The 26212-nt window shown below is 38.6% G+C and overlaps 3 protein-coding genes across 7 annotated transcripts in view; 2 read left to right on the plus strand and 1 right to left on the minus strand.

Moving 5' to 3' along the window:
* Positions 1-1686, plus strand: part of lnx1 (ligand of numb-protein X 1) — a 36547-nt gene extending 34861 nt beyond the window's left edge. Inside the window, exon 11 of one of the 4 annotated variants that reach the window (XM_086284089.1) lies at positions 43-1686. In XM_086284089.1, coding sequence (XP_086140215.1) covers positions 43-178 — 136 coding nt within the window. In that variant the 3' untranslated portion in view covers positions 179-1686. The remainder of the gene's footprint in view (positions 1-42) is intronic. The other 3 variants (XM_086284087.1, XM_086284088.1, XM_086284090.1) reach the window with 3 other exon arrangements.
* On the minus strand, positions 1340-25240 carry fip1l1a (FIP1 like 1a (S. cerevisiae)). Of its 2 annotated transcripts, none has more exons than XM_086284094.1 (13): positions 25091-25240; positions 24701-24777; positions 23311-23348; positions 22727-22822; positions 22529-22626; positions 22297-22382; positions 19909-20005; positions 19503-19611; positions 16327-16363; positions 13440-13480; positions 12823-12994; positions 1591-1707; positions 1340-1496 (listed from the first exon to the last, which is right to left on the minus strand). In XM_086284094.1, the coding sequence occupies exons 2-13, from the start codon at positions 24751-24753 to the stop codon at positions 1379-1381; spliced, it is 1062 nt and encodes a 353-aa protein (XP_086140220.1). In that variant the 5' UTR covers positions 24754-24777; positions 25091-25240; the 3' UTR covers positions 1340-1378. The 2 variants fall into 2 exon arrangements, with proteins under 2 accessions (XP_086140220.1, XP_086140219.1); XM_086284093.1 differs by having other exon boundaries at positions 1340-1499.
* Positions 25236-26212, plus strand: part of scfd2 (sec1 family domain containing 2) — a 108077-nt gene continuing 107100 nt past the window's right edge. Inside the window, exon 1 of the mRNA XM_086284091.1 lies at positions 25236-26198. Coding sequence (XP_086140217.1) covers positions 25385-26198 — 814 coding nt within the window. The 5' untranslated portion in view covers positions 25236-25384. The remainder of the gene's footprint in view (positions 26199-26212) is intronic.

A 26212-nucleotide genomic window follows, 5' to 3' on the forward strand; every position in this document is an offset into this window, starting at 1 on the left:
CAAAGAAGATCATTTTCAATTCCCATTTCTCTGTCTGTGTAGGTGTGGGGACATCCTGCTTGAGGTGAATGGAAAGAGTACTTGGGGGATGACACACACAGCACTGGTTCGCCTTCTGAAGGAGCTCCGTGGCAGAATCACCCTGACCATAGTGTCCTGGCCTGGTAGCCTGCTGTAGCAGTGCTTTAAGCCATCCAGCACTGTTTCGGTGGCAGTGACCAAGGAATGTCAAAGGCAGAGCTTTAGTCTGGCTGACTACCTAATTTTGCTGTGAGGGAGAAGCTTAGAATAGTCGTGTAGCTGTTTGGATACCTCACGTCTGATGGACAGCCGTGACTTCGGCAGGAGTTTGGAGGGGGACAGACATAAGACTGGATTGTTACCAGAGGTTAACGTGCCCCTCAGAAAATGCTGAACTGGGAGGATCCAGGCTTGAGACACTTTTAACTAAGATGTTGGGTGTTATCAGTTTAGAGGACATGATCATTCTCTGGCATCGAGTGGGAGTACCGACAGGAGACACAACATGTTGCCAATTCCAGTAGTTATATGTTAGGATATGCGTTAAGTTGGACTCACATTTCTCTACTGTAACTGTTGGGTGTCTAAAAAAGATCCAAGCACTTGTAATATGTTTATTTTGTTTGTTTGTTGTATGGCCTTTTAATGTAGGCTTTATTCTGTTTGTACTGACAGTGGTTGTCATCTTCATCTGTTGATCTGAAGACACGTTGCCAAGTAGTAGTCTGTGAGGTTTTTTATGTTATGTCAGAAGCTATGGCTAAACTATCAAACCACTGGCAAAGAAAATATATGAAAAAATAAAGGATTAATGTGTTCATAACATGTTAAAAGATATTTAATTAGATAACAGTGTGGAGGCCTTACTAATTTTCTTACATTTAAGAAAAAAAATGACTTGGTTTCTGTGTATCAGTGGAAGGGCTGAGGCCCATCTACTGCAGTTCTATCTGTCACGCTTCGGCCTGTGTAGTATATCTGATGGTACATTTGGTTAACTGATCAATAAAATCATTTGAAAAATTGGTTGCTGTGACAAAGATGATTAAAAGCATATCACCCTGGGATTCACAAAGCTACATGTACACATTCCCTTCATCTGAAGAAAATCAACAGAAAAAGAAACAATGAAAGCATAGTGTACTAAACATTCATGAAATTATCCTTAGTTTTTCAAATAAAATTATTAATTTAAATGAATTATTACTACTGAAAATATTAATTTGTGAATGATGTTATCTATTAATTAATTTTCCGAAACAATATAATGTAAGAGGCCATAGGGCAGTTCTCTGTTAATCAGGCTGGGAGACTGAAAGTCAGTCAGATTTTAATTTCCTTTTTTGTTAGGAGAGAACTACTTGCTGGTTTCCTTGTTCTTCCTACATGTCTTGGCTTTTCTGTTTCTTTTCTGTTTGTGTCTCCTGTCCCTGTTCCCACCAACATCTCTGCTACTTCTGCTGCTCCTGACACTGCTGCTGTTGAAGACACAAGATAATGATCATTAAGGTTAGTTCTAGTATTTTCATCCTTTTACATATATGTGAGTGCGCTTGTTTCTCATTAGACCTTTCTGATCTTTTTCGTGATCCATCTTTGTTGCTCTTTCTCTTTTTTCCACTGCCTCTGTCATAGCAATACTTGTACCCTTGGTTCCTAGGCTCCCTGTGCTTCATTTGCGCTTCCCTGTTGCAGAAAACAAAATGGTTTTTATTTTATTCTTACATTACTTACTGATAAAACTTGAGAGTTTCTCATTGGGACATAACACAAAAGGGGGGGGGGAAAGGCCTGTTGACCCACAGGAAGACTGCTGCTCTCTTGCTCCAGTGAAAGAGAGATAAGTCATGACTCAAGGGATTAAAACTGTAACCACTGTGTTAGCTTTTATAACCTCCCCCCGGCTTCCACTTTGAGTAACAAAGAGCCCAATACAAGTGTCACAGCATGCCTTTTACATAAAAGCCACACATCCACACTGCAGTTACCTATAAGTTTTAAATTCTAGTGTTCATATGACCTCTGGAAACACACATGCAAAAACATGGTGAAATCAGTCTAAATCAGCACTGGAGACATATTGGACAAAGCAGCTGCAAACATGTATGGTTTAAAATTTATAGTCCAATGGTTCTATAAGTGAGTGAGATGGTCTTTTCTGTGTCTACATTGAGCACCTTGAGGTACCTTAAAGACCAGGAAAAGGCTGATCCAGGCGTGTCACTCCCCAATTCTCTGCCTGATTTTCTCTCTAGGTACTAAATATCCTATTAAAAATAGCTAAAAATGCCTGAAAAAAGGATGTTTAAACATGTTTTACGCACTGCTTTTTTTGGCCAGTAAACCTATTTTATTGTGGTACTTATTACATCTTTGGACCAATGTAATGGCTCTGTTTTGTAATATTTGATGTCATGGATTTTATCCCATTATGCTGGCAGCTTGTTAAACTGTCGGTCAAACCACCTAGAACACTGCTTACAACTGAAAAATGATGAGAAATTCCTCTGTTGTTATCAGGGATGGTCAGTAACACCTTAGTGTAATCCAATTACTTTTTTCAAGTAACGAGTAAAGTAAGTAATTACTATTGCAAAAAAGTAATTCGATTACTGTTACGTTCCCATAAACATGCTGCGTTACTAAACCGTGAGTTTGTTTGTGAGAGTGTCTCATGACAATGATGTACGAACATGCGACGTGTGCAACAGACGTGTGTAGATTAACAATGGATAATATAAAGTGCGGGAGAGAGTACAACCATGCAGGGTTTAAAGATTGGAAGTACTGACATTACTTTAAGTTTGATTCTGTAAAAAGTGACAAGAACATTAGCATCTCCTGTACATTCTGCGTGGTAAGAAAATTTCTTTCTACAGCGAAAAATTTAACTTCAAATCTGAGCAAGCACCTATCACGCTGCCACAGCAATGTGAAATTCACAGAGGAACACCCAGATCCCCCCAGTGACATGACTGCTGCGGCACATTTTTGCTGTGTTTTACTTGCATCTATTTGAAAGAGTGAGTGTAAACACAAAAAATTTTTATTTATTTTTTTATATGCTGGAATATGCAGAAAATAGGTTTAAATGTTAAACAAATAATCTCCACTCAGAGACTGTTGCATTCAATTAAATTTTTGCTTGATGCAATGTGCATGTAGTTAAAAGAATAAAACCAATAAAACAAAAAAAGAGGCTTTTTCATTTGGTTCAATATTATATGATGGATTATGTTTTTAAAAAGTAACTAAGTAATAAAGTTGCTAATTACTTTTGAAAATAAGTAATTAGTATAGTAACAGGATTACTTTCTTGGAGAAGTAATCAGTAATTAGTAACTAATTACTATTTTCAAGTAACTTGACTTGGTTGTAAATATCAAAGGGTTAAGCTGCTAGCATAGTTTCTCATTTTGTAATTCAGTTCACAGCAAAAATGCAAGAAACCATGCTAAAAATTGTTGTTGCTCTTTTAAGGCCAGGGGCATTTAACAAATTGAAAAGCTCTTCCTTGATCCAATGTCATAGTATGGAGGGACATGAATAACTTTCAGATGATATTAGTCTCAGATAGTGTTCTTGCGAGAAAACGTATTTTCTATTAGAACAAATCAACAGAAGTAGCAAATGTACCTCAACTCATCATCTTGCCACTTATAAGAAAGGAAAACACTGGAGGATTTTGCCTACTGCAATGAAGTGTTTGGAAGAACATTGAGTGATAAATTATTCAGATACCTGAAAGCATCATGAAAGAATGTGGACTGAGTGGCAAGAAAAGTGCGTTTGGGTGCAGTACTACTGTGGTAGTAAAGACGGCCACTGAGGCGAAGTTATGGAGTAGTTATAATTCATTTAAATACAGCTGTGAAATCATCCACACCAGTGAAGGTATTGGTACTCAAAAAAATGCCGCTGCACTCAGGTTGGCATACACTCAGCTTTAACATCAATGTGGGCTCTTGGCTTTGTGTTAGCATGCTGTCTGTGCAGATATTTCCAAAGTGCCGATGTTGAGTTAGAAGTAAAATGCAGCTGTTTCTGTCCTGGATGCAGTTTCCACTTTACCTTTATGCTCTTGTCTTTTCATGCAATAAAAATAAAAGTAGTGTCCATATCTCCATTCATCAAAATTTGTAGACCCATGCATCATTTTCTGCCTTGAACCAATATCGGCTGACTGTAACACAAGTACGTAGAAATATAGACGTTTGATGTTTTCTGTCTTTCTATCGGTCCTGAATGCAGATAACTTTATAACTTTATAATGCAAGTAACAACATAAGTGGAACTGTAATGTGATTACTGAATCGCAGTAACTTGTTACATTACTCCATTTCTGAAAAAATTTTACGTGTTACTTTCTAACACATTATACCCAACATGGGTTAGCTCCAACATAGTTTGTTAATCATTATGTTTTTACATTTATGTGGATACATATTTTTTTATCTCCTCCAAATTAAATTTGTATGATTTTGTTTGATTGTTTGAATTTTATCTTGTGCTTTCATTGCCTCTTCTTCTTCTTTTTCTATATTCCACCACATGAATTAACTCAGCAATGTTGAAATATTCTTCATTACTGTATTTTTATTTTACATGGTCTCTGATATATACTCATATTCATACATTTTTTCATCTCCCAGTCACCAGTTTACCGAATATCAGGACTGATTTATCGTAATTATATTTGGGTTTTCTGTCTGCTCTTGGTTTTCCATATTTACCAGCAAGCTTTCTATGCATCAAGTCTTTGGATCCTCACCAATTACTTGCCCACCTTAATGGCAACTATGTTATCAGACAGAGACCAACTAGTTCTCTGCCTTCAAAGAAACATTGTTTCCTATTTTAGAATTCTGTAAATAAAATCTTTTCCTTCTGCTTCAGTGTTCTACATCTTTCAGTCTGCCAGCACCATTAGTTTTATTACAGCGAAAATCTTACCCACTGCTAAGAGTGAATGAGTAGTGTATTAAAATAATTTTTCCCCTCTCTATCTAACTTGCTCATCTCGCCACCTTGGCACAGCAATAGTCTGTAATTTTAAAATAATCAGCCTGACCTTTAAGAATCATCAGACTAAAGGCACTGTTCACGTCCCGTTTTTCCAAAAAGTCTATAGAAAAGTACAGATGATGCGCTGCTTATGCAGACAGTGTGCTCACACATAGCTGGAGTAATTATTATCATTCACTTGAACAACACAGAGAAAGAGAGAGAGAGCCTTAAGGGGCAACTGTTGCAAGTAAAAAGCTAAATATATTCAATATTTGTAGACAGCTCTTGTGTTAGCAGCAGGGACTAGGACTCTAGGCCCACATTTGTTCTTGCTCAAAGCCATTAGTTTTAACACAGAAACATCTCACCACACATAATACCATAAACACACTCAAATGACTCCAGAGGAAAGAGTAAATTATAGCATAAAAGCCTCCTTTCACATATATTTTTTTGTATTATTTTATTCAAAATTAGTGCTCAAGCTTGACCGGATGAGCACTACCGTAGAATTCACAACCTGACTGAGAAACCCTGATTCTTCAGAGAGTGGTGTTGTGGACACAAAGTACAATTTTTCAATTAACACAACCTGTATAGCAAGGGATGACTGCTTTGCAGTGAAAAAGAAATTTGTTTTTTTTTTCTTTTGTAGTAATTATCATTTAAAACACAATCATGGCCAAATAATGCAATCTTTATTGGGGTTGTCAAGCTTACGTCTTCTATTTGAATTTGTGATAAACATGCAGGACTTTTGCATATTAGAGCTGATTAACATGTAGATTCTTTGTATCAAGGTCACATAGCAGAATTTATACATAGTGTTAAGCTCACACACTTTTTAGAAATTTGATATTTAGGTAGAAAGAGTTGTCCTTATTTTTAATTTTCTACATATGTTCATTATGGTAAATTACATTGTTTTGGATTAACTGACATGTAGGATTGGTTCAATGTTCTCTGCTAGATAACCGGTGGTATAAAATGAGTAATTAGCTGACTAACTCTGGGTTTTATGCTCTACTTCTGCACAGGTTCATATAAAAGGCACAAATCAAATCAGACTCATTTAAATAGTAAAACGCTATGTTCTTCTAACCCTTTCTAATCTCACCTTATTCAGTTTTTGTATATTAGTATGTGAGAACAAAGACAGGGTCAGTGCATTTTACAATCATTGGAGTATAAATCTAAGACTAAATAAATTGTATGTGAGAAACATGTATGTTTCGTAAAATATAACTAGTATGCAATGACTTGATCAGCTAATATACAGCAAGCAAGCACACAAGTGTTTCTGGCAATGAGTGAAAGTCCTAAAACAAAGATATAAAAGCTGTACGGTCACTATGAGTTATAGCCGATATTATAGTGCCTGCATCTAGAAATATGTAAGTTAAAGTCAAGTCAAATTTTTATAGCACATTTAAAATTTTAAATTTCATGCCATATAAAATATACATAATTAACAATAACCAGTCAACAATAAATATGCACTAAAAAACACACTAAAACAATAAAAACATCCGGGTATCCTGCTCAGCAAAGTGTCGAGCAGTGTTTCAAAATGATTGAGTGACTGTGCAACTGTTTTGTCAAAGATTAGGTTGTTTAAAAGTGTCACAGACCGGCTCTGGGGACTCGGAGTCCGTGAGCAGTGGGGACTATGATTGTTGTTGTTGTGATTATTATTATTATTATTATTATTCTCATTTGGTGTGTCGTCTGCTCTGCCTCTGGTCTCTGTCCGCATCTGTATGTAGGCAGGTGTGTGTGTGTGTGTTGCGGTTTTCTGTGGCGAAGTTACAGGCACCTTCAGGCCGTGGCCTGGCTTGAGGACTGGCCACACCCGAAGTCCTTGCCACACACCTGCTCCTCATCTGGGCTCGTCGGGGGAGCTATTTAGAAGAGCGATGGAGCTTCCACCGACGCTGGATTATTGCGTTTGACTTCACGTCAGTCTTCTAGCGTAGTCGGAAAGTCTGTGAGTGTATGCCTGCTGGGATAAAGTGTGTTAATGGCTGCCTCTATTGTTTTCCCTCAGGAGGAATGTGGGACGAGAGAGAGCAGTGAGCACGGGGAGTGCAGAGACACTGGAGCAGAGAGCACTACACTGGGACTTTTTGGGAAGAAGACACGACATGGGAGTCTGGGACACTAGGGGATTTATTGCTGCTTACTTCACCACCTTGTAAATAAACACTGTTTGCACTGAAGAGTCTGGCGTTTGGGTCCTGTTTCCCCACCTCTCCACAGTCTGCCGACACAGACCGTGACAAAAAGATTAGGGATCACCACCAAAAATGCTGTGTTACCTCTGTTTTTGAGCCTGGATTGACAAATGTCCAAGAGCAATAGTTTCATAGACCTCAGGGCTCTAGTAAGAATGTAGGGCTGTAAAAACAACCACTGATACTCTTATAAACAAGTAATACAAATTTAAAACAGACCCTGAAATGGACTGGAAGCCAGTACAGAGGCCAGTACAGGTGTAATGTGATTAGACCATTCTTTTCTGTCAAAAGGCGAGCTGCTGCATTTTGTACAGCCTGCAGAAGAAGCTAGGAGCAACTGATAAAGGCAAAGAATTATTAATAGTTAAACTGAGAGGTAATGAAGGTGTGATTACTCTCTCAATGTCATGTGGAGGGAGGTAGGCCTTCACCTTACTGTGGAGCCTCATTTGAATACACAGGTAACAACAGAGCTAATCTGTTTATCTTAAAAGCAAAGTCAAAAATCACATCAAGGTTCTTTGAACTGGGTGACAGTAAGAAGCTAAAAGACCAATGGTGCTGTCATACTCATCGAAAGTGTTGAGTTGCCCAAATAAAATAATTTCTGTTCTATTTTTATCCAGGTTGAGGTTGAAATTTAGATACCAGATGATGCAATAGCAGTTGCACTACACACTGCCCCTCTCTCACCTGGACCAGAAAAACACATATGTGCGGATGCTGTTCATCGACTATAGCTCCGCCTTCAACACTATCATACCATCCAGACTCATCGTGAAACTCCGTGACCTGAACATCAACTCCTCCCTGTGCAGCTGGATCCTGGACCTCCTGACAGACAGACCTCAGGTGGTTCGGATCGGCAGCAACACCTCATCCACACTCACACTCAGCACAGGTGCCCCCCAGGGATGTTTGCTCAGCCCCCTGTACACCCTGTTCACCCACGACTGTACAGCAACACATAGCTCCAACACCATCATCAAATTTGCAGATGACACCACCATCATCAGCTGCATTTCTGATGGAGATGAGACAGCATACAGGGCAGAGGTGAGAGCCCTGACATCATGGTGCCGCGACAACAACCTGCTGCTTAACGTCAGCAAAGCCAAGGAGCTCATCGTGGATTACAGGAGACTGCAGAGAGGAGCCCACACCCCCCATCCACATCGAAGGAGCAGAGGTGGAGAGAGTCAGCTGCTTCAGATTCCTGGGCATCAACATCAGCGAGGACCTGAGCTGGTCACACCATGTTGGTGTGATCACAAAAGCAGCGGCTCTTCTTCCTGCGGCGCCTGAGAAGATTCGGCATGAACCCCAGAATACTTACAAACTTCTATCAATGCACCATTGAAAGTATTCTGACTGGCTGCATCACCACTTGGTACAGCAGCTGTAATGCTCTGGACCGCAAAGCTCTGCAGAGGGTGGTGAGATCAGCACAGCGCATCACCAGGACTGAACTGCCAGCCATACCGGATCTTTACACACAGTGCTGCATGAGGAAGACACAGCGGATCCTCTCTGATCCCAGCCACAGACTTTTCACACTCCTGCCGTCCGGCAGGTGGTTCAGGAGCATCCAGACCCGCATTACCAGACACAGGGACAGTTTTTAACCACAAACTATCAGACTTTTGAACTGCTGACATTCCATACACACCACTACACACTCACTACAATTACAGGACTCTGCACACTGTCACTTCAACAAATGCTACTTAAATGCTCACTGCACAACTTTGTACAACCTGCAGATACTCTTGCACAAACTTGTAAATACCAACTTGTCTTAAATGTAAATACCAACTAAATTCTCTAATATTTAATACTTTTTCCTCTCTTTTTTTATTGTTGTTATTATTATTATTATTTTATTACTAATAAACTGCTATTTTCTGTTATTTTCTTCTCAATATAACTGCACACTCTCTATATGCTCATGTAAAGCTGAGGAGCACGAGGCAAAGAATTTCATTATGGATAAATGTGGCTACACTGTTATCTGTACATGACAATAAAACTTGAAACTTGACAGGCAAACAATGTAGAAGTAATTTTAAAATTTATCTGGCACAGGCACCAGCTCTGGGAAAAAAATGAGTTTCTTGAATGATACTGAAAGAGAAAGACAAAAACATGTCACACTAAGAGATAATAAAAAAAAACTTTGGTGAAAGGAAAGTAAAAACAGATGTAGGTGAAAGAATGTCCAGGCCCCAAGACAGACCCTGAGGCCAGGATAAGTGTGGCATCAGGCACAAGAGTAGCCGAGGAAAATCAAGAAATACATGGGAATTTAGACTATGCTCTAACCTCTAAATCCAAATCTGATGTTTCAAAAATGATGAAAATGAAGTTGCATGAAAAAACTGTTTCCCCCTAACACAGGCAAAACTTTGCTAATTTTGAAATGTTATTCTTTAAATAATTCAACTAATAAATTAAGTGCAAAGGTAATAACGTGCTAAGCTTTCAGGAGTTTTGTTCCGAATTAGCAATAGCCTGATTTGGTTGCACAACATACCAGCAAACCTTTTTTTTTCAGCTATTAGCTCCTTTTTAATAAAATGTGAGCCATACCCTCTGTTAACGCTGAAGCGAGTCTTGGAGCATAATGATGCTTTTAATCCAACCTAATAGAAGATAATTATCATTTTAATTTCCTTATCACACTAGAATTTCTTAATTCCGTTATTATCCAGGTTTGATCGAATTATCCAAGAGGTATTAGATCTATGCCTTGTGTGAACTGATGTCAAGAAAAAGAGGATATTGCAATTCGTCACTGTGTTGTGCAAGGTCGGGCATATGTGTGCATGAAGGAAATGAAGAATATCTGAGGTACTGCCAGCTGAAAAAGTTACGTTTATCATCCAAAGCTAAAATTTACAGTTAGGGGGCAAGTGTTGACCAAATGGCCAATCAGTTACTCAGACTGAATGTGTGCCCGAAAAGTACAATATATCACTCGGTCTGAATAAATGTACTGGTGAACAATAGCCTTGTGGAATCTATTAGTAGTGGGGTTAAATCCGAGGCATGATGTCACAGTCACAGCTAATAACCAGTAGCTGATACTTAGAAAACCTCTTGCCACACTTTGCCTGTGTGCATGAGTAAGCAAAGGACAAATAGGCTAGCTAGTTTCTAAATGAATAACACATACATGTAACACTCCCACTGACTTAGTCAGTGAACAATAAGGATGGCTAGCAAAGCTATGGAGGTCTCCATCTGCTTCTCTGTCCTGCCCACACACACACTAACAATAAATCCCCCTGGGCCTACTCTAAAAATAATCTAGAGCCCAGTAATAAATCAGCGTAACAAAAACATAGAACTTGTACATATGCATGTGTGTGTGTGTGTGTGTGTGTGTGTGTGTGTGTGTGTGTGTGTGTGTGTGTGTGTGTGTGTGTGTGTGTGTGTGTGCGTATCTGAATTCTGATCATCTGACCAGAATGTAGGACAAAAACGTCAGCAGAGCCACTAACGTGTGAGGAGCACACACTGGGCCAAAGGAATAGTCCTGTCAGCTGGGACCAAATCTGTAGAATGACTCTAAATCTCTTGTGTCTCTGTCATGCACATGTGATTCCCATTCTTCAGATCTTCTACATTTAGCCTATAACTTCCCATCTGTCCCATGTCCCACTTCCCTTATTTGACCCAAAATGTTGCTTTGAGCTATATGTATAAACCTGAATTCAAACATCTAGGGCATAAACACTCAATGAAATGCTCACCACTTCAAGTAGGAAAAGTGCTGAACAGCACAGAAAAGCATGTAAGGATATTTTAACAGAGCCCAGTACAGTAAGAAATACTTCAGCTTGTCATTTTTGCTATTTTGCACTTATTTTAATTGCAAGTTAATTACCAGCAACGCTTTTACAGTAGCTGATGCAGGGATTTGTTGTTATCAACAACATTACAGCTTTTGAAGCCAAAGAAACAGAAGAATTTCACCTGCATTGCATATATTTGTAGTTTCAAGTATTTAGAGGCAAAAGGGGTTGGCTGAAGCTCAGGAGCAATAGCAGGCCATCTACTAATCGGAAGATGGTGGTTTGACCCCTGACTGTCCCAGTCATGTCAAATATCCTTGGGCAAGTTACTAACCCCAGGATGTTCTCAATGAATGTGTGTGAATGTTAGATAGAAAGCACTTACGTGGATAATACACGAAAGAGTGCTTGTATGTCTGGTAGACTAGAAAAGAACTGTACATGAACCTATTCCTATTCCAGAAGGTAAAACCCCACGCAACCTAACAATACTATAAGCCTGCCTTTTCCTATAGTACGAGCTTCAGGTCAGCTGAGGAGTGTGTGAAAAGATGTGCCTGTGTGTATTACAGTTGACAGCTGTCTAAGTTAATAATAATTAAATAGAAATTTGGCTAATGGTCAACACTGAGAAATGTAGGGCATGATTTGGCTTGTTCACATGTTAGCATGTATGAGTGCTTGTACAGCAGGCGCTCAGGCTGTCACACTATAGGGTAGTAGGGCACTATGTGAAAATTGGAGAGGAAATTATACTGCTCCGATCAGCTGTGAGCCTCAGAGAGAGAGAGAAAAAACAATTTCCATGCTGAGGAGTGCAAACTCAATCTTTCTCTGGCAATAACTGGCAAATATAGCAAGTTATTCCCTCATCTCACTGCACCAGAAAAACTGAAATAGTTATGCCTGTGCTGGCAATAATTTTTCCTTGTCTTGCAATAGTCTTGATTTCTGTCACAATGGCCTTATGCTCTTTTGCAATAGTATGCATTTCTTCACTAGGGCCATTTCTCACAATAGTGTGTTTATTTTATAGCGATCAGCTGGAGAGCCAAGAGGGTAACCACTCACAAATACAATGCCTTTAGCTGTGTTAATAGAAACATTTTTGGGTAAGTTCAAATACTAAAATAATGTCGTTTATGTCTGTATTTTCAAGCACAAACTTAATTATTTAGAGAACTAATGAATCTATAAAAAGCAACTCTTTTTTAAAGTGTATTTTTTTATTAACACTTGTCTTGAGCAATTTTTGTTCTTCGGTTCTCTGCCATCTAAGACAGCAAACATAACACAGAAGCGGCTTCACAACCATATATTGCACTAATATCTTGTCCCTGTCTGGTCTAACCTGAAAAAACAGAGCTACAGAGTTTTACACTGCACCTCATGATCATTTTTTGGTTCTGTTTTTGTCTTTTATCTAAAATTTTCAATTGCTCTACAGCAAAATTCTCTCTCTTGCTCTCTTTCTCTTGCCCTCTCTCTCCCTCAGTGTGTGTGTGTGCAGGCAGGCTGCAAATACACACATACTGAACAAGGCCAGGAGAGAATGAATATCTGGATTACTTCCAATATATTATATGTTGCCTAATCCAGAAGGCCACAGCTGCACAGCAGACATTCAAATTCAACTACTGCAGAGGCACCCAACAGTGGAGAAAGGAAGAACAAAAGGAGAGAGTACACTGTGCTAAATGCAAAGCGCAAACTGAAGCACATACATTAAATAAAATCATCATCAGTTCACATAGACCAACCTATAATAGGAAGAGGAGCAGCCCTCCTTCTCTCTATTTCTGCTTCTTTTGTTCTCTTTATCTTGACCATGCGCTCTGGATCTGTCTCTATCCTTGTCATGCTTTTCCTGCAATATGTAGCATTCCCGAGCCTTGGTGGTATCAATCACTCCAGGGCTGATGGTGATTCTTCCTGGGATTAAAAATGATACACCCATTAAAGAACAGAACCAAACCAGGTCAGAAAATTGGGGAGAGCAACTAACAACCACATGCATTACCATTTGTTTAGCAATTAGCTCTGAGCTTTGAACCAATTCTTCTCACCTATTCTCACCTATTTCTTTTTCTCTAACGGTTAACACAGAAAAAGATCTAGTAAATATATTCACATACTGGAAGTTCAAACTGAATATGTAGGGGAGCTGAATAGTAAGGATTATGATTCAGTTTTCCAATACTCAAGACAGCTGAGAAATATGAATGAGAGAGCACGGCCTAAGGTAATTTTCAGAATGGTTGTGTGCTTGGACACCATACCTAACAGGTTCACTAAGACAGTGTAATATACAGTACTGATCTATCTTGAAACAGTTAATAAATATGAAACACTATCTCTTATGGACAAATGTACATACTTGATGAAGCTGATGGGCTGTTAAAACTTGTAGAGTTCCCACTGAAAATAGAAAATAAAGAAATATGTGAAAATCCTATATTTACATCAGACCTTTACAGATGATCCAAGTTTACATTCTTTTTTTCAAACTTCAGTTTCCATAAATGGCATTAAGAAGGCTTTCATGATAGCATTTTTGAATTTTTTTAAAAAGACAAATTACTGTTACTGAGCAGAATTTATTAAAACATACAATTAGTAGTATTAGCAGATCTAACAAAAGGACAACATACATTACACATAGATTTACACCAACCGTATGTGTCTGAGGCCCAGAGTTCTGAGAACTGTATAAATGATTCTTTTGGTTTTGAAATGTGATTTATATTCCAGTTCTGTATTATTTATAGTTATTATGTATACTATGTGTTTTATTGTGCCATTTATTAGATAATTCCCTTTTGTCATGCCATTTGGTTCTCTCAGTCTTGTCTCGGAATTTGTCTTTTTCTCGTTCTTGTTCTCCTGTTAGTTGTGTCACTTTATTCTTGTCGCCCTGTTCTGTTGTGGGTCACTTTGCTTTATTTTGGTGACCATTGTTCTCTGTGTCTTGTGTCAAGTTTTTCTTCTTGTGTCATTATGTTAAAGGTCCTCGGCTGTTTTCACACCTGTTACCACACTCTCATTTTCTTGTGTCTATCGTCTACGTCTCCCTTTGTCCTTTATTATGTTGTCCCTGATTGCTGTGTATCTCCTTGCCATGTGTTCCCAGAAAGTTTCTGGTATTTGGATTGTTTGGTTCTGCTCTGTAATGTTTTTGGATTTCTTTATTCCCTACAGCATTGAAGCTGAGTTTTGAGCTTATTTCCTGTTTCCTGCATCCTCAATTTGGATCCAGCTACAAGATGACCCTCGACAGTCTCTTTTTATCTGCTTCTGGCAGATTGTATTTGTAATTGTCTGTTTACTGTCTTTAATGTTTAAGGAATGTTAATGTGCATTCTAAAAAAGGAAACCGCATGAGCAAACAAATTTACAGATGAATCAGTGAAGGAAAAAATAAAAGAAGCGGGTCTGCAAAAGGATCAAAGCACTTTTACAAATGCACAGCTGTGTTCTCCAAGTGTTTGAAGTGACTGGCTCATTGTCAAGGCATAGTGTGTGCTCGCCAACGCAAGAGGAACGGATGGAGGGCATATTACTGATAAAATCTGGGTCTTCTGTCCGTCCACGTGGCCAGGGCACACTTGCCTCCAACTGAAAACTTCCGAATGAGCTGAATGTGAACTTGGCTTTTGTTTGAAGCTCATCCAAATGAACGCCTTTCCAACAGGTGTGAGCCCAGTTATGTTGCTCCATAAATCCAAAAGTAAACAGTTCCATCGCTGAGGAATTTTATTTTTGGCTCAACAGATGCACAAGAAGTTAAAAGACTTACTTATGAATGGAGAAGAATCAATGAATGGAAGAGGGAGTCTGGTTCTCTGAGCATGTGACAGGTAGCAAAGCCCAAAAAGATTGGTAATGTAATATACACTTGAAGGTTGATAATGCTCAGAATCAACAGCTTTGGTCGAGGAGACTGATTGAACACACACCAAAATAAAGTTATAGATGTGTGATAAAACTCTATGGAAGATATGGCAAACATGCAAGTCATTATCATGCTCTAACGTTCCTTTATTAACAGTTAACTTTACCACATTAAAATTTAGCTCATTTTGAATAATTTTTCCAGTGATTTTTGTTTGTTAGTTAATTTTCCTACAAAGGGACATTTTCATTTTGAGATTAATTGCTACATCCTGTCACTATAAGGGAACAATGTTGTAGAATTGCCACAGTCTAATCAGATCTTAAGTATTTTTGAAGCCCTCAGGACCCTTGGCCCTCATTGCAGCATGGCATGTCAAGGCCAAGATGATGCCAGAAATACCTGCTGTTCCTAATAGCCCCAAGGGAAAGGCAACAGTGAAACCAGGACTATCACTGCACATGTGTATACTTTTTTTTAAAAGTTTAAAAGGAAATTATTCATAAAGCACACAGGAGATGGCTGGCAGAGTTCATAGGAACAGTAAGTCCCTGAAGGATGTGAGGATTTGGCAGATGGACTGAGATGTGAGAAAAACCATCTTTATGGACAAAGTACTGAGCACATTTAGGCACACATCAGACACAGCAAATTAGGGGAAGGGAAAAAATAGGAATGAGAAAAGAGAGAAAAGATGAAGGAACAGGAAGCTAGTGAGACAGACAAACAGAGCTGGACTCAGGAAGGCTGGATACAGACAGCATCCAAGTGAAACAAGCACAGCAGCAAACACAAATGGAGTAGGGCTGCATTCATTAACGTGTAAGAAAATGCAAGAGGGGTACAACGTGGCCCACTTGTGATCCAAGTTGTGTAAATTACTGCTGAAATGTGGGAGTTTGCAGACAGGTTGTGACATAGATCGGAAAAGCAGAGTGGAGGGGGTGCCTGGAATACTGATAAACAGGAGACTGGAGGAACAAACAAGGTTGCTATCTTGCTTTCTACCTTATATGGCCATTGATTCAGTTGGAAGATGAGCAACAGTGCATGGTGTACAGAAAAGAAACCCCAATCCAAGTTGATCTTTAGAGTCTAACTAGAGACACCTGGTCTGTTTCAGAAGTTGTTTTATCAAACTTTTGAGTTACTTCCTTTCACACTAACGTAATAATCGCTTGACTAATGATTTCTAGTCCAGTCTCTGAGTAACATTTTTCTTTCCCTCCCTGCACATTTGCTGAATTTGTGAGGGAGTCCGGTTTTCACTTTTTCACTGACACAGTAACCTTCAGTTTCTCCTCATTACGGTCATTACATATAGAGCTGACCTACAACTGATGCATAAAGATAGACACATTATAGGGCTCACCTGACCGAAGTAGCAGTAGAGGAGGGAGGTTGGGGACCTGAGCAGGAAAAGAAGACAGCAAAGTTATCTATTGTTCTCTTCAGTAATACTGAAATTCCAAAAAAAAAAAAAAAAGATTTTAATACCGTAACTACATTCAACCTCAAAAGGGAAATAATAATATACCCACAATAATTTGCTGCTTTAATTAGAGCAAAGAAAATAATTATTTAATTATTGCATGAAAATTCACGAAAAAGCTGCATATTAAAGGTTGTACCCCTTAACAGTTTAGAAGGTTTAGAATATTATACGTATTCCAAATGCAGATTTTGTCCAACACAGGCCAAATATTTTAATCAAATGGAAACAGAAATAGTCTAAAATCATACATTAAACGTGAGAAGATGTTTTGTTATTATTAATATAGCAACAAATAACAGAAACACAAGACAAATATAAAAGAATATGAAAAAATATAACCCATTACCAGGAACATGCATTCATAATTTATAGTGCTGCATCTTTTAATCTTAAGAAATTAGATCAGCCTCAAAATGTCAGTGCAACAAAATGTAGCAAGTGCTACTTGCCTTTTCCTCCATCAATAAAACAGAACAAGTCAAATGCTTGAGTGCACACTTAATGGACCCACTTGTTATAATGCTCAAATTTTACGTGACCAAGCTGCAAAATCAGCTCTCACACTTGCTGTACGGAGCCAATGTGTGTACACATAAAGACACACATACAAGCACACATATATAGAGAGATTCCTTTGAAGACTCAAGGCACAAGCACACATTCACATCTGGATACCATCTCCTACTTTTTTTTTAAAGACCCCTAACGTGAGAGTGGCTAGAAACAGCTTGGTTGAAGCAGGAGGAAGAATAATATGAGCTGCTATGTGTGCTGTACATATGAGCTGCCTGAATTTGAAAAGAACATCAAGATGCCGTCCTGTGAATAAATCTAAAACACTGTTTTTTCCCTTTCAAATACAAGTTCCACAGAGTTGAGATGGCCCGAAGTGCTCATGGAGGAGTGCGGTTTTTGATACTTGAGACACCTGGACACCCAAAGAAAAGAGCAGAATTTAACATACACGTACAAACTTCTCAAAATTCAAGACATCGAAGTCTGAGAGTGTAGCCTGGAGGGTCTTCAGGTAATTCCCTTTAATGTGATTCCATGATGTGAATAATCAGGAACATGAAGAGTGCAGCATGTAAAAAAACATCTGCGACAAGCTCTCATTACTGCAAATAGATGAGGTCACTGCATGAGACATCACAAAGAGTTTGTAGAATGAATTATACTACAGAAAATCTAAGTGGATTGTAAAATGTGATTGGCAGTATTAGTAACTTTGCTAATGGAATGCTATGCAATGCATACTGTATACACAAGCAGATGCACAAAGTACACAGCAGCTTGTCCATAAACATGCCATCAAGGTTAGCGTGAGTGAGTAATTGTTTTTACCTGTGGTGATCTCAAGTGAGTGTTTGATGGAGGCTAGAGTTGCATGCTTGGCAGCATATGAGAGAGCAAATGGCTGAGGGCTAATTGCATCTGATTGTTTTTGCGTGGTTTTGAGTCTCGTGCTAATGCTTTACAGAGCTACAGGCTGCAGTGTTTTAGATGGAGCTGATATTTCACATGGGACAACTGGCTGCTGTTCTGCACTGCAGCACAGGCCCAAGTGATCTTTGTTAGTGTAAAGGCTACTGTCTCCCATACTCTCAGATGCAGCAATCTGCAAGGACAGATGTGCATAAATCTTCTTGCAGTGACAGCATCCTGTCATTACACTGTCACCTGTTAAAAGCACAGCCATCAGCTCTTTACAAGAAAACTAGCATTCTCCACTCTAAAGCTGAAAATCAATACAGGGCACAGATTTTTTTTATGTTATGAATCAAAACAAAACAAAAAAATTATAAGGTTAAAAAAGCATTTTTTTAAAAAGTCTTATTGGTAATAGTCCTAATGTTGCTCTGATTGTTCATCACGGGGCATTTACTTGCATAGTCAGTTTTTTAAAAGAGTTTAAAAATCTGCTCAGTTCAGTCAGCGAGGACATTCACATACAAGCTCTGTTGCTACAGTGATTATAGTGACCCAGTAACCAGCTGTATGGAAGATTAGCTGCAGTGCACAGCAGCAGGCAGCATCACCTTCACTGTGCTGCACTGATAGATGACACAAGTACAACCCTGTAATGACACAGCTCCACTCCAAAATGTGCACCTATGAAAAACACTTGGCATCTAATGTGACCTTACTGAAAAACAAACCAAAAATTAAAACAGCCCCTTCTTTTCCTCTGCCCTATTCCCCACAGTTGGGTCTGTTCAGCACTTTTCTCGTGCCTCAATCTGCAGACCCAGCAACTTTTTTCTTTTTTTTACCAGGGGCTATTTTTATCATGCTACACATTTGCCTCACACAAGGAGACAGGGCCTATAACTTAAAGAAAGGGGAGTGGTCGGCATTAAAGCTATGCATATAACTTCAAAGCTGGTGCCGGCAGGATGTTTGATATTTTGGTTGTATTAGTGGCTCTGGCACGGGTTTTGCTGTGCAGTATGGGGCTCGGAGGGTAAGGGGCAAGCAGGCCTAAGCCGGCATTTCTATTTCAGAGCCTTTGAAGATGAAGATATGGCATGTGCTCAGCTGTGTGCTTGCGCCAGGGAGCCTTCCTGGATTTCAATATGATTCACTGCAAAGACTAAGAGGAAGTCTAAAGACTGATGGACTCCCACCTGGACAGCACTAGATACCTGACTGCAGGAAGACATATATCCATACAGTGCCTTCAAACACATGCAGGCAGGTGCAGAGATACACACGTATACACACAGCTAAGTTCACCTCTGTCCTTCAACTCCACAGGATAATTTATTATGACACGTGTTGCAGCTTCACAAACACATGGTCTGATTGCTATTAGTCATTTGTGCAGCTGCATGATGCATGATGTGTCCAACAGAGGGTTCTCTTTGGGGCCTTAACACCTGAAAATCTTAGTATTAAATCTAAATATTCTCCCGCAGATAACTCACATGTTCATAATTATCATGTCACATGAAAAAGAACATACAAGAACCTTTCTCAAATAGTTTTGTAAATATAGTAAATAAGCATTAATATAAGTAAATGTGTTGCATTCCAATAGCAGAGTGACTTACGTGGTGGAACTCTCTTTTTAATAAATTTAAAGAAAGAGTTCTTGCTGAGTGGAGGTGGCAGCTGATTAGTATTACTGCTGTCCTCATAATGGCACATCTCACAAACAACCTGAAAAATAAAGATAGTTACTGTTATTTATGACAACAATAAAAAGAAAGACAGCGACAAACTATCAACAATAAAGTTGTAGGCTGAACCAGTAGCTTAATACACATATAGTTTTTTTTTACAAAAATTCTGTGCGGAACACAATAAAAATGCTATGTTAATTGAAATTCCCATAGTTCAATCAATTGTCTGCAGGTTGGTTCATGCCAAAAGGTTTAATTATAGCTTCCGAGACTGATCATTTCAGGTCCTCCTGCATTGGTGCCCATCCTTATTAAACCCATACTAACATAATACCTGAGTGTTGCTGCCTCCATCATTATGACATTGGTGCCCATCCTCTCTGCTGGATTCAGGTTGTCCTCCAGCCAAATTAGTGATAGGATCTGAATCTCTGTTGATCAGGTAATATGATAAAGACTGTACAAATACATACAATGTTTTGATAATGTCCTAAAAAAGGCAAGTGGGGGTTCTCATACATAAATCCTTCTTTTTAATGTGATGCTGATGTGCACTTATATAACATTTTTAAAAACAGGACATTCATTTATCCTAATGTCACTTTCAGTGTCCTTACTTAAACCCCCTGCAGGTCCATTAACGCATTAAACCTCCTTATCTGGGTCATCTTGCCATCTTCACAAAACAGCCCTTTACAGCCCTAAACCCTGCTACACTCACCCCGAGTGAGCTCATACACACACATACGCACACAAGCGGAATGTTAACCCGCTTCTGTCACAAGGACTTTATCAACAGTAGAGAAAAGCATACATAAAAAAGTAAAAACGCCTACATCTAATGGCAACTCAATAGGGAAGTGCCTGCAGCTCCTTAATGTCTCTTTGCTCCAGATCTGAGAACACAAACACTTTTGACCTGAGCTGCACAAAAACAAACCAAAATCTTTACTACATTATCATGTAACACACTAGTAAATTCCTTAACCAAACAGTAGACCCTCTTTGAATAAAGAGGGTCTTGGTCAATCGCTGTCACATAGGGAGAGAGACATGACACACACATCCTCCTCCTAAGGGTAAACTTGCCGATGGAGAACAATGACATCAAGTAGGACAGATCTTAAACTGGCTGGCCATTTCTGTCAGTCAGTCTCAGATGATGGTCAAGGCATCCAACAGACATCTTAATCACCATTAAAGTAAATGAATAGAAGCAGTGGTAAAGAACCTGTTTTGCATGGGACAGCTTCACTCAATGGCTGAAAGCATGGTTTTATAAATAGCTGCAAAGTGCTTGCTGAGAGTGAATGTTTTTTCCTAGCATTAAAAAAAAAAAAAAAAAACAGGCCCCTCATGAGTGTGTACACGATTTTTTTTTTTTGATTCGTTGATGACTTACTTTGCATCTAAGCACAATCCATCCATAAAGCAAAACCCCTGCAACTGTGTTACCCTATTTGACAGAGGTCTGTTCACAGTGTTATTTATGACCTCGAATAAATCAAAACCAAATTAACAGGATTTGTTAAAAATTTTAATTGAAATCTGTTTAGCAATGCACCAAAAATATCTCTTTGCAGGAAAAACACACTTGTCTACACATAAAGATTTGGCACTAACTGGGTTATAAAGCCCAATCTAGTTATGTTTGATGAATTGGTCGCTGCAATCGCAAACTGTGACGTCAAAATGCCAAACCTTTTATATTTGCACTTGTCTGCAGCATTTTTCATTAGTGAGTCATGGCTTGGAAAAACACACCGCTACACTCCTGGAATAGCAACAGAGGAGGTCATTTACAGAAAGCTGAAAATCTCTTTTTTTTTTCTATTGTCTCGATCCACAAATTCAGTGTCATCTAAAAGTCCAATGCTCCCACACTGATGGATGGCACCTCCAGCTCATCCATTTTGTAAATGTACCAGCAGTGCCTAAATCATCTAATGTATCAAAAGAACAGTATACAGTAAACAGAGACGCTATTCGCCTAATCAGTTCTACAATTATATATTTATTACACTAAATTCTAATGAATTACTACAATTTTTAACTAAAACTACAGCGGCTGTTAAAGTTGGAGTAAAAATCTGCATTAATTTCTGCTGGCATAGGGTTACATTAAAGAACCTAAAATGGAAATACTAATCAGGGTTTTTCCTGACTCCAATTGGCCTATGAATGTTAACACAGTTATTTTGTGTTCAGATAAGTCTTCTTATCTTCAAATGAACAAAAGTGGTTTAAATAGTCTCTGCTTAAACCTTTTACCCTGCTCAAGTAAAGCACAACTGTAAATAAGCATTGACTTGTGCCCAAGACAAGCTATGATCACAAAGTAGTGTCACTGTTGTTAGCAGATAAATCATAAATGTATGAAATATAAATACGGGAAAAAAGAATGGCACAAAGCCTAAAAATTTTTTAAAAAGCTTTAACCTTCGATGAAATTTTGCCTTGGGCTTTAACAGATGAACATAAGTCTGTGTTTACCTCAACATTTTGCAATCCCTTGCCAAAACAACCCTAATATGCTGAGCACATCTTAGGATCACAGAAAACAGATGGCATCAGGCAGATAGTTGCCGTGTCACAAACAAACAGAAAAAAACAGCTGCCAGCTTCTTCTGGCTCTGAGCTCAGAGCAGTAGCATAGAATGGGATAGAGGGTGTAGGACTGAAGGCACAAAATATAACAGTATGGAGAAGACATATTACTGACCTGAAAGCTACAATAGATGGTCTGCCTGGGGAAGAATAAGCACAAAACACCTCCTCTTCTTCATATCCAGTGTGCCTCTTCTGGGCCTGAGCAGAATAACAATTTCTCAAGTTTCAGTCTGATTTATTATTCCTAACTATGTTCTCCTGTTTAAGTGAAGGGTCTCTTTAAAAAGAAGGCTGACTAAATCACATTAGTGATAGCATTATCTTACCCTGTCTTTAGCATTTACCTTTCTTATCATGCCATGAAGTTTTGCTTGTTTCCTACAGTAAGCATTCCAGCTTTCTTCATCAAAACCATAGTTAAAGTAATCTGAGATGTTAGCACCTAAAATAAAAACACTAAATGGTAATGAATAGGTCTGAATGTAATTACTGAATGCATACAAGAATCTCATTGATGTGTCAGGTCAAACAACAATACTTACCAGCTTTTCTCCATGGCTTTTTCTCCAAAAACTCTACTTTCTGGTTAATTTCTTCATTTCCTTGGACTTTTTCTAACAATAGGTCATTTGTAGTACCTGTAAATCATCCCAATGCAGACATAATGATGTCACATACATTTCATATATTTGTCACATATATCGTCATTTCTCATTTATTTTCAATAAGGAATATTTTAAATCATAAAGATCTGAGTTAAGTCAGCTGATTTGCAGTAATGAAGCTGACATTCTCAATGTGAACTAATTATGAATATGTGTAAAATGACTGAAAGTGTACTTTTTTAAATGTCAAATGGTCACTGGGTTCTCTAATAGGCTGATCGTTTTCACTGTAAAATTCTATATTTAAATTCTTGGCTGACTCTGAGGAGAAATATAGTCACTGTGTGTCTTTGGAAGCTGAATGCATATCAGTTAACTGATATAAGACATTTATATCTTATAGTCTTCTTATTTCTTAAACCAAGTTTACAATAAAGCCTGGTCTTTGTGTGGCTGTTTTGTTTAATGTTTCACTGTCATTTGTGTTGCCCAAAAATCTCAAAAGGGTTGTCACTACTCACCACCTACATGTTGTGTCCTCCTAAGATGCATAAATGTACTGCAAGAAATAAGGAGGCCCTCACATCATCACCACTGTTATCTCTATCATCATCATTAGTAACTTTAAATAACAGAAAGAAACACTTCTGTCTGGGTTGAGTGCTGATGACACAACGCGTTAACTTAAACACTATGAAAATATCTCAAAGCAAATTTTTGACAGAAGGGGGTTTTTGACAAATAAGGCCCATTCATAACATACCTAACAGCTACAAAAACACAATAAAAAGCTGGAAAAATTCAAAATAATATGTCATTATCATCTTGGACAGCTTTCAAATTGTCCCATAAACAAAAGAAAGGGATGAAAATAATATCAAATCATCAAAATAGAAAAGAATTTCCACTCACACAGATAATTGTCAGAATGATTTTACATTACTGCAAGAACACTAAACCTTGATGGGTACAAGTGAAAAATGGCATTTAACCATGTCTATTCACGTTCAGGTTTTTCATGTGGGTATTTTTTTTCCCATTAGGCACTGATCAACGTAAGTGACACTGTTGTTCTTTAAATTGCTTGCATGATTTCAAACAAATTCCCAAATGCAAAAACAACTAAACTATCCCGCCCAAAAAACAACATTGTTTAAGCCTTAGTATCCTTTACAGTCACTAACTGTAATTGGCATGTTATGCTACATTTATTCTGAGGCATAAAGGCTGGTGTAAACATACAAAAAAAAAAAAAAAAAAAAAAAATCAGGGCTCCAGTTGTATGATTGCTAACATCCCCATTTCCCAGCTCACAAACAAATACCTCTCGCCTGACAGCGAGTTAATGAGCATCAAATTCTTTTTAATGCTCGACATGACTGATTGCACATTTCGGGCAGCACACAAGGTGCCGTCACATGTATTGTGCAACTATAATGTCATTATCGTACTGTGAAAACTGTATTATACCTGAACGCTTCATTAGTATAATACTGTTGGAAATAATCATGCCATTACAGTTTATTTTCAATTTGTCTACTGCTCACTGCAATTTACGGCCTGTGAGACGAGTATCTAACTCCTTCTAATTCATGACAACAAAATTAATATTGCTTTGTAACTTTCAATAATTTTGTATTCTTTTGTATTGAATTGTTTCCTTTAGTTTTTAGTGGTTTAACTTAATTTAAACAACATTTCATGTATATTTTTTTTATTATTTAGAATATTGTCTTGACATATAAAGGGTCCCCTGCTTGGTTAGCGTGGGGACCCTTACTGGTCCAGTGTCGAGTACCACTACGCCTTATATACATATATGCACATATATATACACGCGCAATGCCAGAACAATGGCTGTACACAACTGTAAATTTGCACACTTATTTATTTAAGGCACTGGCTACACACCTGGGTGAGAGTCCAACCCTTTGTATCTCGTGTCGGTCATCTGTGGCGTTCATGTCATATACCCCTAAAACAAGGAACTTGGAGGCACATTAAAATCAAAGTGGCTCTATTGAAAACAGAAGAAACAGCTGGCCTCTTTAAACTAAGCTATGGTATCTTTCCGTTAAACGCTGGGGGAAGTGATTTAAACAAATATAAAGAGGAACTCATAACTCTAAGCATTAAACATTTTTAGGGGTTTAATTGTTTGTGCCAACTGTCATTTAAATTCGTTTTTTAATGAAGGAAGCTCGTGTCAACAAATCGCCATGACTAATTTCAATTAGCTTAAAATCCATCAAGACTAATTAAACTTCACATGTTTAACATAATTTTTGAGATTAAATTTACCCGCTGGATCTTCCCCCTTTTAGCTCTTGTCGTTCTTGGTTATGGTAGTGAAAGTCTAGATACTTCGTGAGAATATTGCATAAAAAGTTTTCCTTTATTAACTCTGTAACGATTGTTCTCGGGATACTGCTTATTGTCATAGCAACGACGTTTGGGTGACGTTTTAATGAAGCGACGGGTTAGCGCCACGTCACCTTTAAGAGACGTGTGTTTGTTTTGTTGGAGCTACTTAAGCTGAAATTGCTGATGTGTCTTTGATTTCGGTGAATTTAGCTGATACACGTAACTAGGAAAATGTTGGCGACTGAGGAGTTTACGCGATTCCCCCTCTTGATGTGGGAGAAGGTGCTGTCGAAGGTAAAGAAATCTGTTGTTTTCATGGATGACAAATGTGCAGAGGCTCTCCACTGGAGTGGAGGAGCTGCCACGTTATTGGAAGCTGGAGCCAGGAATTTAAAGCAGTTTTCGAGTTTCGAAGCGTGCGGTGTCAATGAGCCTAAAGCCGTGTTTGTTGTCAGCACACTGTTGAAAGGGAGGACAGTTGACATTATTAAAGACATCATATCCCTCAGTCACTTTCAGTACTGCGTTGTCTTTACCACCGTTGCTCACTCCGTGCACCTGCTCGTCAACAAAGTTACGACAGAAATGGAAGGAAGCCCTGTGTTTGAGCAGTTTGAAGAGAAATTATGCGAGTGGATGGGAAATATGAACTACACGGCGGAGGTCATGCATGTTCCAGTTGTCTTCGCCCCTGTGTCACAGCAGTTGATAGTTGCACCCCCGTTTGCGCACCTGTTCCCTCTTCTCTCGCCAGACCTGGAGGCCATCAATGAAAAACGACCAGAGAAGAGAAGATTTGCAAGCCTGAATGATATAGACATGCACTGTCTCCCTGCTGAACTGCAAATTGAAGTCAAATCCTTAGCTTCAGCGTTAAATTCAATGTTTGAGGCTACAGGTACGAGAGAGGAGAGTTTTGCTCTGGGTCCAATGAGCCGCATCATAGCAGGGGAACTCGCCAATCTTCCTCAAGCAAAAAACCGAAGGAAGACAGCCCCTAATAAAGCATCGATCATCTTTGTAGACCGAACGATGGATCTTACAGGTAATATTTGTGAC

This window comes from Aulonocara sp. 'chitande type north' Nkhata Bay, linkage group LG23 (genome assembly GCF_057382095.1).
Source record: "Aulonocara sp. 'chitande type north' Nkhata Bay isolate Kocher_YH1m ecotype deep benthic linkage group LG23, A_spYH_male_GT1.1, whole genome shotgun sequence".
Taxonomy (NCBI): domain Eukaryota; kingdom Metazoa; phylum Chordata; class Actinopteri; order Cichliformes; family Cichlidae; genus Aulonocara; species Aulonocara sp. 'chitande type north' Nkhata Bay.

What these genes read in the sequence shown, in the direction of transcription:
- fip1l1a (XM_086284093.1), bottom strand. Translation starts at nt 24,753, where the DNA reads ATGAACGCCACAGATGACCGACACGAGATACAAAGGGTTGGACTCTCA. An exon ending in CCATCTATTGTAGCTTTCAG is followed by an intron (nt 20,006 to 22,296) that starts GTCAGTAATATG and finishes CCTGATCAACAG; the next exon opens with AGATTCAGATCCTATCACTA. An exon ending in TAAAAAGAGAGTTCCACCAC is followed by an intron (nt 16,364 to 19,502) that starts GTAAGTCACTCT and finishes TTTCCTGCTCAG; the next exon opens with GTCCCCAACCTCCCTCCTCT.